General features: G+C 42.0%; 1 protein-coding gene across 1 annotated transcript in view; it reads left to right on the top strand.

Moving 5' to 3' along the window:
* LOC143783228 (uncharacterized) overlaps positions 1-8,441 on the top strand; it is a 66,556-nt gene extending 58,115 nt beyond the window's left edge. Inside the window, exon 3 of the mRNA XM_077271646.1 lies at positions 8,205-8,441. Coding sequence (XP_077127761.1) covers positions 8,205-8,441 — 237 coding nt within the window. The remainder of the gene's footprint in view (positions 1-8,204) is intronic.
* Positions 8,442-16,355: the final 7,914 nt, after the last annotated feature.

A 16,355-nucleotide genomic window follows, 5' to 3' on the forward strand; every position in this document is an offset into this window, starting at 1 on the left:
CAATCTGTACCTTCTTCCTTCCAGTTTAATTCTAATACTTCTCATGTTTTCATTTGTAAATGAGGATAAGGATGATCCCTCTAGACTGTGACATCCCTACCGATATTTGTAGACGGCTATTTAGTCTCCTCTTAGCCTTCTGTTTTGCAAGCTAAACGTTCCTAGATCCTTTAACCGTTCCTCGTAGGACATACTTTGCAGTCCACTCACCATTCTGGTAGCTCTTCTCTGTTCTTGCTCCAGTTTTTCAATGTCTTTATTAAAATGTGGTGCCCAGAACTGTGCACAGAATTCCAGATGAGGCCTGGCCAAGGAAGAGTAGAGGAGGATAATTGCTTCATGTGATCTAGACTTTATGCTTCTCTTAGTACATCTAACATAGAAAAACTCAAAAAAACACAACATGAAGAGCAGACTCACCAAAACCTTGTCAGATGACAAATGCACATGCAGGGTGCAGCAGGCCCCCGATAATCAGGGGCCTGCTGCACCCTGCGAGTTCATTTGTCAACTGACAAGGTTTTGGTGAGTCTGCTCTTCATGTTGTGTTTTTTTCTCTCAGTACATCCTAGAACTGTGCTTGCCTTTTTTGCTTCTGCATCACACTGTTGACTCATGTGCTGTCTCTGATCTATTAATATACCCATTTCTTGTTCACATGTGCTGTTGCTTAGTTCTATTCCTCCCATTCTGTAGATGTAATTTTCATTTTCTTGCCCACATGTAGAGTTTTGTAGCTACCCCTCCCAGCATTGCATCATCTGCAAATTTGATTTGATTACTCTCAGATCACTTATCTAGATCATATATAAAAATGTTGAACATCACTGGGGTGAGGACAGAGCCTTGTGATACCCCACTTTAAACACCCTTTCAATTGGATGTGCAACCATTTATTATCACTCTTTGAGTATGATCACTGAGCTAGTTATGAATCCACCCAACCGTAGCCTTGTCAATCCCATACTTGGTCATTTTTTCAATAAGCATATTATGAGATACTTTATCACAAGCTTTGATGAAGTCGAGAATTACTGTATCTACCACACTTCCCTGATCCACCCAGTCAGTGATTCCATTATAGAAGGAAATTAGATTAGTCTGCCATGACTTGCTTGCTACAAACCTATGCTGGTTCTACTTAATTACTGTATTCTTATCCAAGTACTTACATACAAGCTGTTTAATAATTTGTTTAAAGATCTTTCCTGGTATAGAAGTAAAGCTCACTGACCTGTAATTTCCTGGTTCCATCTTTTTTCCTTTTTTGAAAATAGGGACAACATTTGCCCTTTTCCAGTTTTCTGGGACTTCTACTGTTCTCCAGAATATTTCACGGATTCTGGCTAGTTTTTCTGCAATTTCCTCTGCTAACTCTTTCAGTACCCTAGGATGTAATTCATCTGGACCAGGAGATTTAAATTCATTTAAATTAGCTAAGTGTTCCCTCACCATCTCTCTTTTTATAGATAGTGTAGATTATTTTATTCCTTCGAAGGCACTGTGAAGATCCCTTGATGTTACATTTGCTTACTTAGAGAACACAGATGCACAATAGGAATTTAAAAGTTCGGCCTTCTCGACATAATTTTTGACCACTTTACCCTTTTCATCTTGTAAAAATCCTATAGCATCTTTGACTTTTCTTTTGTTTTTGACATACCCCCAAAATCCATTTTTACTGCTTTTGGTCTCCCTTGCAAGCCTCACTTCATTACTGGCTTTAGCTGTTGTAACGCTTACCCTTCATTCCCTGCAATCAGTGTTGTGAACTCTATTTCTGGGCTCCCTCTTGTGGTCACAAGTGGTACTGTGTGAGTGCTGTCTTTCTGCAGGTTTGTGACTGGCATCAGCTGTCTCGTTATCTGTGGGCTGGTTTTCTATTTAAGCTCACTTGGAATCTCAGTCTATGCCTGCTGTCGTTGTATTCAGTGCTATTCTGTTTGCTCCTGTCTACATCCGTTACCAGTCTCTTCAAGAGAAGCTAAGTTCTGTTTGCTTATTCTTGCTCATCTGTGTTCAATATGTTCCTAGAATATTAGGAGTTTTGTCCAGCTTGCTAATATGTGATTTCTCTGCTTGCTGGTAGCTCTGGGGTGCTGAGTTGCTCCCCCCACATCGTTAGTTGGTCTGGGGGTTCTCGCATTCTCTGCGTGGATATTTTTGTATAGGGTTTTTTACTGACCGCACAGATTCCTTGCTATTTTCTGCTATCTAGTGTTAGCGGGCCTCATTTGCTTAACCTGTTTCATCTCTGCGTTTGTCTTTTCCTCTTAACTCACCGTTATTATTTGTGGGGGGCTTTTCTATTTCTTTGGGGTTATTTCTCTGAGGCAAGTGAGGTCTTACTTTATCTCTAGGGGTAGTCAGTTTCTCAGGCCGTGAAGAGACGTCTAGGATTTCAGGAAACGTTCCACGGCTACCTTTAGTGTGTTTGGTTAGGATCAGCTTTGCGGTCAGTCCAGTTACCACATCGCCAGAGCTCGTCCTATTGTCTCTGACTTAGCTGGTTAGATTTGTGATCCTAAGCCACTGGGATCATAACAAATCAGCATTATATTCTTCTTTAGATATGGCCCCCTCTTTGCATTTAATATACATTTCTTTTTTTTTAACAAGTGATTAAATTCTTTGTTTATCCATCCTGGTATCTTTAAATGTTTCTAATTCAACCTTCTTTTTGGATTGTTACTGATTGTGCACTGAGTATTTCATTTAGCAAAATCTGCCATCCTTCTTGGACATTTTTGTCCTTTAGAACATCCAGCCATTGTACTTTTCCTACCCTCTTTCTGAGTCCATTAAAATGGATACCTAAGCTACTGCAATGACCTGCACATGGGGTAAGCAACATTGTTAATCAGAAAAACTACACTTCATTTCTAAATGGATATATTTGCTATTATTATTATTACACCACTACATGTTGGGATAGGATCTTTGAGATGAGAATACTCCTTTAATGATCAATTGTTGCTGGTGAAAAATTAACTTTTAGATTGAAAATGCCGTTAGTGTATTTGAGGATTTTTTTTATAGATAATCGCATTAAATATTTAAAATAAAAGACTGCCAAAAACAAAAAGAAAAAAAATGTAAGCGACATAAAACATTGATTCAAAAAGAGGGTTTATTTTAATTTACCATAAGTTATAGTTCATTACCCTGTCTATCTAATCTGCCTAATTAAAAGTTGAATCTTTCAAACTAGTAAACTCCTTTAAGGGAAAAAAAAAATAATGAACATTTACCAACTTAGGTTCAAACTTTTTCACATTTTTTAAAGAATAAGTATTTGTCTCGACTCTGCATTTATTATAGATATTGTTAACCACATCCAAGCTTTGTTTCAATAAAATATTTCAAGTAAGGTAAAAAGCAACAAATAAAAAAAAAGAAAACAGTTTTTAGTAAATTTGATAATGTTGCACCTATAAAGCAAAGATTCTTGTTAACTGTACAGTATACATGAACTCCATGTAAGTTTTATTTCCACAGAAAAACTATAACTGAAAAAATAGCTTTTCATCAAAGTAGAATTACATTACTCATATACAGATAGATCATTTTGTGGTGTCTATGATTTACGTAAAAGCCATTAATCAGCTTACCACATCACTTCTATTTCTTGGGAAATGATTCTTAAAAGAAAAACTAAAATGTTTGTGAAGATAAATAGTATGTTGTTTAATCTCTACAGAAAAAATGTTAAGCTTTTAACGTTCACTCGCAAAAGCAAATTTATTTTGAAATGGTAATGCACAGAACAAGAGAATACTTTGTTATTATCATTTAATTTATTATAATAACCATTATCTCTACTTTCTCTGCACTGTTCTGTATGTTGCTCTACTTCTACTTAGTGCGATTGTAGACGCATGTTTGGTTGATTTTTGTGTGTGATATTTTCTATCAAAATTATATTTTAAGATGGAAAACAGAAGATAGAAGAGAAATTCTATAGGATCAAATCAGATTACAAGTCAACAATCAAAACATAGCAATTTTGTACAAAACTGAATTAAGCGTAAATTATAAAATATGCAAATCTAAATGCATTCACATCTTGAGAAAACAAAAGTTGAAGCGATTTGAAGGCTATTCCATCAATGAGTATTTATTATCACCAATTTATAACTGTTTACAATGTTAGGGTGTGTGCACAGGTTCAGTATTTGCAGCAGCAATATCTCTTGTTTTAGTCTGCTTTGTTAATGCAGTTTTTTATGCATTTTTTCCTCATTCATTAAAATTGATGAAAAATGCTGCAAAAAAACCTGAAAGAATTTATATGCTGCAAATTTGAAACTGTTTCAGACCTCCAAGGAAAAAAGCAACACATAATTGAGATTTCGGAAATCCCATTCACTACTCTGGGACAATTAAATGCTGCATTTTTTGTAGAAACAGCACATGAAAAAATGTGTTAAATAAAGCATTTTTCTTGTGTTTTTCCATGTGAACATAAACTTACAGTAGATTGAAGAGGGTCTTAGTTTTGTAACTAGGGGAAAAATTATCATCTAGGTTTATATGCAAACCGCACTTAACAACAATTTTTTTTACACACTTTGCATTCCCGAACTATTTAATCCACACTGTAATCAGAGGAAGAAAAATAAAATTGGAAAACAGCAATTGTGATCCACAAAGTTAGGAAGAGATGCAAACATGAACTTTTAGTCTTCAAGGATATGTGTACACTGCCATTAATCAATTACGAAATGACATATCTTCTGTTGGTCGCATTCTTTTTCATCTCCATACAACCCAGACCCCCAATACGATTTCTGTTGCTGAATGCAGAGTTTACTGCCCAAACATCTTCTGCCTCTCACATTTAAAATTCATCCCATTTATATGTAGCAAAAAAAGAAATATTAGACTCTTAATCAGCTACTGAAAGTAATATAATGCATCAAAGGCAATCCTTAAGGCTGTGTGCACACGATGCAGATTTGCTGCGGATCCGCAGCAGATTTTTCCGCGCAGAAATGCTGCAGATCCACACTGTGATTTACAGTACAATGTAAATCAATGGGTAAAAAAAAAAGTTGTGCACATGGTGCGGAAAAATCAGTGCGGAATTGCTGCAGATTTAAAAGAAGTGCATGTCACTTCTTTTGTGTGGATCTGCAGCATTTCTGCACCCCTCCATGATAGAAATCCGCAGTGGCAAAAACTGCAGAAAAGCCACACAAAATCCGCATCAATTCCGCCGCAAATCCGCACAAAATCCACATAAAAACCGCGGCAAATCCGCAGCTGCGGATTCTGCCAGGAGATGCGGATTTGGTGCAGAAAATTCTGCACCACATTTCCTACGTGTGAACATAGCCTAAATGCATTAAGACTTTAGATCAAATACCTAAATACATTTTGACCTCAGAACACACCATAAAATAAATCCAGATCCTAGTCACGACCATAAAATAAATCTAAACCCCAAAATGAGTTCACACCTCAGATCAGAAACCTTAAAATTCAGACACATTTAAACTCAGATGAGAATCTAAAATAAATCCACACTTCGTTTCCAAAATGAATCATAACCTCAGACCAGACTCATAAATGTATTTATACCCAAGACAAGACTAGTTAGATCCTCAGACAAGACTCCTAAATTAAAGGGGTTGTCCATCTCTTTTTTTTCAATTTACCAATGGGCCCACTTATGTGGCTAGTGATTGGCTGCAGAGGTGATGCGTTGACCTCACTTGAAGAGGAAATTGATGGTGGTTATTTTGGGTCGATTAGTAAAATAAAATGGCCCCTCAGACCATACCCTTGAATAACTTCAAACCTGAAACTCAAATGAATTCAGATACTACACCAAATTCCTAAATAAATTCAGACCCCAGGCCAGAGCAAAGACAATATACAGATAACAAATCAAACTTCATATACTTATTCACATTATTTTCAAGCTCCTTGGCTCCTGTTCAGCTCCAGACTAGGCTGTACACCAGATTAGGAAGATTTTTGCTCCAACTGACTTTGTGCAGTGGTGTTTGGAGATCAAAAGTTGAGGAGAGTATACATGTGTTGAGGAGAGTATACATGTGTTGAGGAGAGTATACATGTGATTGTCTGTCATGCGATTGGTTGCTCAATATAAATCTTAAGGGTTTGTCTACTTTATTTATTTATATCTAAAAATATGTTGGGTACATGGTTCTGTGGTGCTTATTAATATATGAGCATTACAGGCTCTTCTACACGTGTTAGTACACTTTTCTTCAAAAACCTGCACTACTGTTCTCAAAATAGCTTGTTTTTAAATGTACATGTGACCTGATCAACCCATCAGCCTCCTCCATTTGGAAACAGTTTTACCATATTGCAGTTTTTGTAAATGCAGGAGACTGAGGAACAGGACTAGTCACAAACTCCTACTTCAACAACTATTTTATCGGCAGGAGAGCTGTGCGGTCTGTGAGGAAATATGTACTAACAAGAGCAGGAAGAAAACTTGTAATAGTTATATATTAGTAAGTGCCACAACATGGGGAGAGAGGTATAAATGTATCTAAATAGTTCAGGAAATACAGCATGGTGTATACACAGTATGTAACAAAGAGGAAAAAGCAGGGCGTGCAGCTATATACATATATGTAATTATGAAAATTATGGGGGACCACCACACTTCAATTTTTTTTCTGTGTTTTAACAAGAACCATAATGTCACATCATAGCAACTGTTTATATTTCTTTGAAAGTCCCAGGGGCAGACTGATGAATGCTCATTAGTCTGACACTGCGTCATTCAACAGTCCAGCACCTTCAGGACAACTCTTTATTGTTATTCTATCATGAATCTCTCCTGATGAACCCACCTGGGGGAAACGCATCGAGAGTCCACTTTCTTCATCCAAGGGGGTTTATTGTCCTCAGGCACCCACTTGCAGCACCACTATTCCACAGATGAGTATAAACTGATTATTTGTCAGACTTTTTGTGTCCACATTATGTACCTAATAACTTGGTGTAATATCTGCATGTGGTGCTGTGGTGTGCAAATATATCTGTGTAAATATTGTAAGGATTGTACTCACTCAGATGCGTAGGAGGAAACAGGAGGCACATTCTCTTCAATGTCCATGAGGGTTTATTTGCTCCATAAACCATCAAGGCAGCAACAAAAAGGTAAACAGTCCGTACATCAGGCCGACACAGCATTAATGCCCATAGAAGAGCTCTGCTCTGTCAGGCCTGTGGGCACACAGGCTGTGCAATGTCCAGCACTCAGGCTCTATCTGAAGCCACGGACACAGAAAGGCTTCTCCTCCCAATACACAGACCACTCTGTAGTGTCCAGCCTGGACACATGGAAATCTGTCCACGCTGACAGACCCCCAAACACTTACTACCATGTGCAGCTAAACACACTTCCTTTGGGTAGCCTGTAACCACACCCACAGGTGAGGTAACATCACATGCACTGTCACGTGATCATGACATCACTGCAGGTCCTCAAACTCCTGCAGGGAAAAGGGTACAGTGAGCATTCCCACTCAGGTGAGGTATGTGGGTAGCCAGACCCTCCCATCTCTCATAGCTACCCGCAACCCGGACCCAGGTGCACTAAATGATATCTTTAGTGCTCACATGCACTAAAGACATAATACTCCGGGTTGCATCGCAGGGAGCATCCATCCCTGTGAGACATACCTCCCATTAACCACGCGACCACCAGTCACACCACATATTCCCCCCCTCTGTTCAAACCTGTGGGGTTGAACACTTGTCCTAAACCGACCAGAGACCCATCTCAGTCGTCCCTGACAGTCAAACCATCTGTCTAAGTCAGGGCCTGTTACTGAACCCTTTCGTCGGCATTCGTCATCCATTTCCGTCACATCCTTTGATAAAGATGACCCCTTGTCATTTCCTCTGCTACAGGATCTCCCGCTTAGGTCACTGAGCCCTGAGCTAACTGAGGAGTCACTATTTCTAGCTCTTCCCTCTGGCCACCTTCGGTTCTCCCTCTGTTTGTGATCTCTCCTATTGTCTTTCTTCGGAGAGCAGTTCTTCCCTTTATCTCTATATCCTCTGTTAGCTTCAGCTTGAGGACTTCCAGTCTTTAGAGAACCTCTTCGTCTCTCTATACTGCAAGTTGAAGGTGGTGGCAATTTTTTTGCCAATTTCCGCAGCTCTATATTGATCTGCTCCCTCTCACGTCTTAGCTGCTCTATCTGTTTCAGGTATACCACGCGATACCCCAGGAGCATTCGGATATTCCCAAGGCTTTCCATCGATCCGATGACCAGGAATGGAACCATCCCATCTTCACCCACGACCTGGACTTTGTCATCAGCAGGAATGCTCACTCTCATAACACCAGACCTATTCACCATCTCCTGCATCACCTTCCCAAATCTTCCGATGACTTTCCTCACCAGACCTCTGGGCACTTGCACGACGTCTTCTACAATACCTAACCGACTTTGAGCTTCTCTCGCTAGCTCCAGACGTCGAGCGGCTTCCTCATTCTTCAACGTGATCATTTGTTTTGTGCGGAGGCATTGTAGATGCATCTCTCTCAGGACAGCCACCCGCTTCACTGTGACTTCCCTAGTCGACAGTATGACCAGTTGATGAGTCTCAGGTGCCTAATGCACCCTACATGCTTCGACCGCCTTTTTAAAGGCTTCATGCACCTCCTCACTGGCACACGCTTCTTGCATGTCTTTGGGTACGTCTATTACACACTTGAAAATCGAAGTCTCACCTTCTTGGTCATATCGTTGGACCTCCTCGTCCTTAGCGTCAGCGCAGTTTTCCAAGACCTCGATGTCCTTTGTTCGGCCATCTGCGTGGCACTTCCCTTGCTATATTTCTTCCTCCGTGGAGGCCCTTTCTTTGGTCAGCCTCTCCAGCTCACTCTCCTTCATAGCGATCAGATCAGGAGAGCGCAACAGTTCGATTTCCCGGTCATCCGTGGATTTCTGGAGCTGTTGATTAGTCTCCTTTATCTTGAGCTCTCGGAGAACTTTATCTTGCTCCTCTACTAAGCAGCGACGCTCATCCTCTCTCTGGAGAAGCTCCTGCTGATTCTTCTCTTGGGCCTCTCTGAGCACCTCCATATCTTTCAATACGGCCTTATTTATGGTTTGACATGCTGACAGGTGACCTCTGAGCTCAGAGACTTCCTTCTCCAGCTCACCCACTCTGTGCTCAATCACTTCTCTCAGGAGGACAATTTCTCGCTCGACTATTTCTTTAAGCAGCTCTATCTCATGGTCCTGCTCTCTTTTGGCCAGCACATGTCGCACCATCACCTCTTTAATTAGATTTTCAGATGGAGTATCTTGCCCACCCACACTCTGCCTCTTCAGAGTTCCACCTGTCTCTGCATCCACCTCAATGGTCTCTCCTGGGCTCTCTGTCTGTTTGCTCCTAGGTACCTCTTGACTCTTGGTAACTTCAGAGTTCTCCATCTCTTCAGCATCAGGTACTTCATCATACTGAGCCATTTCACTTATTCCGGGCATTGCAGATGTGGGTCTACTACAAGTCTGTTCTAACCCCAGCCCAACACTAACTACCTCAGTGCTAGGGTTTGACAGAGATAAAGTGACCCCTCATCAGGGACGATAACGTGATCTGCACGTGACCCTGTCTTTCCGTGGCCCCCACGACGAGATGAAGATGTGTCATTTTTTCTCGGCTCCCCCTTACTGCACCCTTTTCCCCTGGCATTTGAGTCAAAGTCTGAATAGGAGTCACACCCTCTCACCCTGTCATCCTGGAACAACAAGTCTCCACTTAAACGGGTGTCAAACACACACTTTCTTCCGGTCACTCGTAACTCTGGACTATTGACCTTAGGTGGCGCTACCTCCTCTTTACACATCCCATTAACAGGAATCCCCACAGCCTGCTGCTGTAGTGGGGCTTCAATATGACCATTCCGTCTCTCCTCTGAGCAACCCCACACTTCATCAACTTCCCATACGTCTTCAAAGATCACAAAGTCCCGGCCCCTCTCAAAGGGGTAGAACAAGTTTGTTGTTATACCGCCATCTTGGCACTCTACACTTTTAAACATATCAATGATCACTCTGTCCACAGTATAGTCCACAGTGACCCCATGGATGCAGCGAACCTTGACCTTTTTCTAGGTTAGACAGAACGAGAAGAGTTCCCGTCAGAGTCACCTGACTCTTTGAGTCCAGCAGTCCAGATACTCCTTCACGGTGTAACATAACAGTACACACCTGCGGCCTGTCATCAAATGGGAAGTCTATGCCGCACTCGGAATATGCAAAACACAAACACTGCTGTTCCCCAGACATGTCTACTGAGGTAACCAGTACCGCCCCTTTGGAAATCTCCACCCCTTTTTGGGCCACTATCCCCTTTTGGGACTCTGTCCCTTTTTGGGCCACCACCCCCTTGTGGGCCATTTTCTCCTTTAGGGCCACCACCCCTTTAGAGACTCCACCCCCTTCTGGGCAACTACCCCCTTTTGGGATGACGCCCCATTTTTGGGATGCCTGGCCCCTTTTTTGCCAACCATAATTATTTGGGTCACCGCTCCATTTTTGGGACGCCACCCCCTTTTAGGGACACCACCCCACTCTGGGGTACACCCCGTGGACTTCCCTACGGTACTCTCAGGCCCCAACAGTTCCACAGTATATGTCTCTTTAGGTCAGCACTGGCCCTTTAAGAATCTGCACCACCTGGTCCAGCAATGTCTTTTTCGACACCTCACCAGTTCCTACTGGTGCTACCACAGCTCCCACTGCAGATACAAACCACCGGCACCTCCGGCTGCCAATCACAAGCCGCTGCTGATGCCACCGCAACTTCAGCTGCTGCAGAACTTCTTGCTGCAACTTTACTGCACGTAACCACCGCAGACTTCATGGACCCGCCGATCCACAGCAAACTTTGTAACCCCGCCGAATTACCGCCAGACGCCTTCAGTCTTCGTGGCCCTGCCGAGCCACAGCAAGTTGATCAGAGAAGAAAAAAAATACATGGACCCGCCAGTCCACAGCAAACACCTGCACACGTGCTTTATAAGAAAAACACAGTCTCTCACTGACCCTGGTCAGCACAGCACAGACTCCTGTCTGTTACACACCCGGCTTTATAGCCCAAACACAGTTTCTCACTGACCCCAGTCAATATCACACGGACTCCTGTCCATTACCTGTTGGTGTCAGCCACACAGGTTCCTGGAACCCTCTTCTCCTCGAAGGTATCCCACAAACAACAGTTCTCACTGACCCCGGTCAGCGTAACATGGACTCCTGTCCATTACCTGCCGGCCACACAGGTTCCCAGATCCCTCTTCTCTTCAGAGGTATCCCACAAACAGCAGTTCTCACTGACCCCGGTCAGTATTCCTCATGGTTGTCAAGACCGTCCACTCTTCTGGCTCAGACCAGCCAGCGCTGCAACATGTGCTCCTTGGATCGTTGCCCGCAGTCTAGCACCAATTGTAAAGATTGTAATCACTCAGATGCGTAGGAGGAAACAGGAGGCACATTCTCTTCAATGTCCATGTGGGTTTATTTGCTTCATAAACCATCAAGGCAGCAACAAAAAGGTAAACAGTCCGTACATCAGGCTGACACAGCATTAATGTCCATAGAAGAGCTCTGCTCTCTCAAGCCTGTGGGCACACAGGCTGTGCAATGTCCAGCACTCAGGCTCTATCTGAAGCCACGGACACAGAAAGGCTTCTCCTCCCAATACACAGACCACTCTGTAGTGTCCAGCCTGGACACATGCAAATCTGTCCACACTGACAGACCCCCAAACACTTACTACCATGTGCAGCTAAACACACCTCCTTTAGGTACACTGTCACGTGATCATGACATCACTGCAGATCCTCAAACTCCTGCAGGGCAAAGGGTACAGTGAGCACCCACACTCAGAGGTGAGGTATGTGGGTAGCCAGACCCTCCCATCTCTCATAGCTACCCGCAACCCAGACCCAGGTGCACTAAATTATATCTTTAGTGCTCACATGCACTAAAGACAAAATACTCCGGGTTGCATCGCAGGGAGCATCCATCCATACCTCCCATTAACCACGCGACCACCAGTCACACCACAATATCTATATATCATTGGTAACATTGCATATACTATGTAAGTTTGAGGCGGAACAGGAGGCACTAGAGACCCTGAATGAGCTGGCCCAGGAGCATGATGAATATATAGGAGGTAAGATCCCGACATCGATTCGCCCTAAATCACGGAAATTCCCACCCTTGTCAGCTTGCTCTGTAGTAGATGTATTCGTCAAAACAGTGAGTAAAGCATTTGACGATATTCCAACATTTCCTCAATGTGATAATTTAAATATGGAGGAGAAAAATGCCTTGAAAAGATTACAGAATTTAAATGACGTTATATTTAAGCCGGCTGACAAGGGTGGGAACATAGTGGTATGGCCCAGGAATTTGTATGAAAATGAAGCTCGTCGCCAACTAAGAGATAAAGTATGCTATAAGAAATTGACGTTCAACCCACTTATAAAATTTCAGGGTGAACTGTCATGCATACTTCGCGAGGCACTAGAAGGAGAAGTGATCTCTAAGGACTTATATGTGGCCCTTCAGGTAGTGGAACCAACAATACCAACCTTGTACTTATTACCAAAAGTCCATAAGGATCAAATTAACCCACCAGGAAGGCCTATAATTTCAGGTTGTGGTAATTACTTAGAAAAAATTAATAAATTTGTGGATGCAAAATTAAAACCATTAGTTGAGGAGCTACCCTCATATTTGAGGGATACAAATGAGTTTCTAAAAAAAGTGGATGGTTTGTACATCGGTGATGACACCTTGCTAGTATCATGTGATGTGGAAAGCCTTTATACAAATATTCGACACAATGATGGGATCCAGGCGGTTAGACATTTCCTGGGGTTATCGTTCTTGCCTGAACCAATGAGACGGTTTACCATTCAGTTGCTAGAGTTCTCGCTGACAAAAAATTTTTTTCTATTTAAGGGGTCCCTCTACCTGCAGCTCCAAGGCACAGCGATGGGCGCGGCCTTCGCGCCTACGTATGCAAATTTATTCTTGGGGCTGTGGGAGAGGGACCTCTTTATGTCAGAGCCCGGATCGTCAATGGACCGTATCCCAATGTGGGTGCGGTTCATTGACGATATATTTTTGATCTGGCAGGGATCAGTTGAATCCCTTCAGGAATTCATGTCAGGACTAAATCGGAACTCCCGCAACCTAAGGATAACATATAAGTATGATAGGAATGAAATGGAGTTTCTGGATGTGAGCATACATAGAAAGGAGGATAACTGCTTACATACGAAGGTCTTTAGGAAGGCCACAGCAGTTAATTCATTATTACACGCTACCTCGTCACATCCCCCCACAATGATAAATTCCATCCCCACAGGCCAATTTTTACGCCTACGGAGAATCTGCTCAGAGGACACTGAATTTGAAAAACAGGCCTCTGAGCTAAAAGAAAGATTCGTTGAGAGGGGATATAGTCGCAGATCAATAAAGAAGGGCTACAATCGGGCGAAGAACATCTCCAGGCACCAAGCACTTTATGGAACAAAACCATGTAATACAAATCAAGTAGTCCGATATATAACACAATACCACGGACAAAGTGAAATGGTAAGATTCCAACTTAAAAAATTCTGGGGAATTTTAAGAGCTGATCCTGTCCTGTCGAATTATGTGGGTGAAGGGCCAAGTATAACATATAGAAGGTCACGAAATATTAGGGACCATTTGGTAAAAAGTCATTACACATATGACTTGGTCCCCTCTTCATTCCTGGACAGAGGCAAACCCACCTTGGGCTGTAGACCTTGTGGGAAATGTGTGGCATGCCCAAATATAGCAAGGGGAGATACCTTTCGGAATTCAGATGGCACTAAGACGTTTCAGATTAGGCATAGTATATCATGCACAACTAAGGCAGTGATTTATTATGCCATATGCCCATGTTCCCTGATATACGTGGGCATGACCACAAGACAGCTCAAGGTGAGGGTCCAAGAACACGTACTTGGAATCGAGGCCGCAAAAGAGGTACAGGACATCTCAATTTTGAAAACCATCCCTAAGCATTTTAGACTCCACCATAATAGTGATCCTGTGGGATTTAAGGTATTTGGTATTGATATGATTAAATCTGGTGAACGTGGTGGACCAATTACCATGCCACTAGCAAAAAGGGAAACAAAATGGATATGGGCCTTGAATACTGTTTCACCAAGGGGTTTGAATGAAAACATAAGCTTTGCCCCATTTTTATAAAAGTTTTTTGAGGACTTTTTAAGATTTTTTTAATTTTTTTCTCAGATATTCTGCTGTAAACCTCCATTGATTTTAATTTTTATATACTTTCTTATGTTTTTAAATATTGTTGTTATGGTCCGTTTTTTAAATATTTTATTTATCTATTTTTAGTTTTATACATACCTGATATCCGGTGTGAAAGAGGTCACCCTGATGTGGGGTATATTTGGCTCTGGTGTGGATCCATCTGGAGTTCGTCGGATTCTGAAAAATAAAGAAACAAGAATGATGAAGATTCAGAGTATCATAAATTGTCATCAGAATATATGTGATCCTAGATGTCTATGTATCGCTTATTATAAAAATGTGTTGTTTTAGATAATAGTTGAATATCATTTAAGTTATATAGAGGGTATTAACACCACTAAAGGGTGATGTATAGTGAGTCCCTTTTCCCTACAATGCAGGGACTAGACTCTGGTAGGATATGATATTTCACAGCGGTATTTATGGACCTGTTGTCTTATATGCATAGGGGAGTGTTACATATTCTCCACTTATGTATAGATTAGTTAGAGCAAGCGGTCTTTTTAGTCACCGGGTATTGCACAGCGGTTAGTTGCTAGGTAACCTCCTATGCTTCCTTCTGGTGGTGCGCATGCGTAGTCTGCGGCCTGGAGTGCGTGGTTCAGCGTCCCAGTGACCTTGGCAACGTCGGGACTTTGTCCTGTGCGTCCGGTCACATGGGGCGGGATCGCACACTTCCGGGTCTTCCTGACTGCGCATGCGCCGGCGTAGCCAGGGGTTGAAGGCAATAGGATGGTGTTTTATATAAAAAGGATCATTTCGGACAACCTATAGGACCCCCTGACGAAGGAATATTGTCCGAAACGCGCGTTGGGGTGCACCAACACAGGACTCAGGCCATTAATAGGTAATCTATTGGTAAAATCATTGATAGTCTCCCCCTGCTCCTTGCATATGAATGGCATTCAGCATTGAATGAGTTAAGCTGAGAGCTGTGACACTTTGCACTTTCTCCTCCGGTTCTTTGCACAGGAATGGGATTTAGTACCGAATTTGTTGAGCTGAGAGCTGTGGCACATTGCACTTTTTTATGCTGTCTCCTGGCACTGTGAGATATATATATATCCCTTTGAGCACTATTGCACTTTTTAGTATTTTGTATGTGGTCTTATTGCGTTGCACGGTGACATGAATTATAGCACTCGTATTGCACTTTATAAAAATCTCTGTTTGCACTAATTTATCATATATTTGAGCAGTGAAGATAAGGGACTACATATAATATATTCTCTATACCTTGGCCGGCATATTTTATGCAATTATCTTCTGTCCTGTGTTTGGTTTAAATTGATGTAATTTTATTGATGTATTTTATACTATTATACGTTGCTATTTCTGTGTATGTTGAATGAAATACAATTTAAATAAAGTTCTCTGTTTTAATAACCTCTGGTAATCCATATAAGGGTGTTTGGGTCTTTTCTTCAGTAAGTTTGAGGGAGTAGTACCATTCAATCCCCTTGTTCATAGGGTTTGGGAATTGTTAGTGGTGTGCTGTGCCAAGCACCTTGATACCCTTATATACGTGCAATATCATGTTATATGTACTGGCTATGAGTGATTAAGCCTTCTTTGGACTGTCCTCTTTACTGACATACTACCTAACCCCCCTCATTTTTTCTGTGTAGACATTGTTCCAGTATTCAAATATTCAGTTCACACAGGCCGTCTGGCCCTCTGTTTCTGACTTTCAGTCTTATAGGGTGGGTTAGGAGATCAGGGACAGCCATCGCACGCATGGGGGCGCCATTCTCATATTTCTTAGGGTGCCAACCTCCACATCTAGGTAGGTGCCCAGCCAGAGTGGCATTTAGGGATATGTCACTCATTTCTACACATCGTCTGAGTGAGACTGTTGTGACATATGAGCACGGTTACATCATTATCACTTCTAGGTATTATCATGTATGGTTCTATCTAAGTGTTTTTTGTTTGTGAGGTATAATTTTGGGCTTACCTCTGTAATTCTATATTTGTGACAACAGAGGTTGTTATTAATCACTTGCTATCATGGAT

Source organism: Ranitomeya variabilis, chromosome 6 (assembly GCF_051348905.1).
Source record: "Ranitomeya variabilis isolate aRanVar5 chromosome 6, aRanVar5.hap1, whole genome shotgun sequence".
Classification (NCBI taxonomy): domain Eukaryota; kingdom Metazoa; phylum Chordata; class Amphibia; order Anura; family Dendrobatidae; genus Ranitomeya; species Ranitomeya variabilis.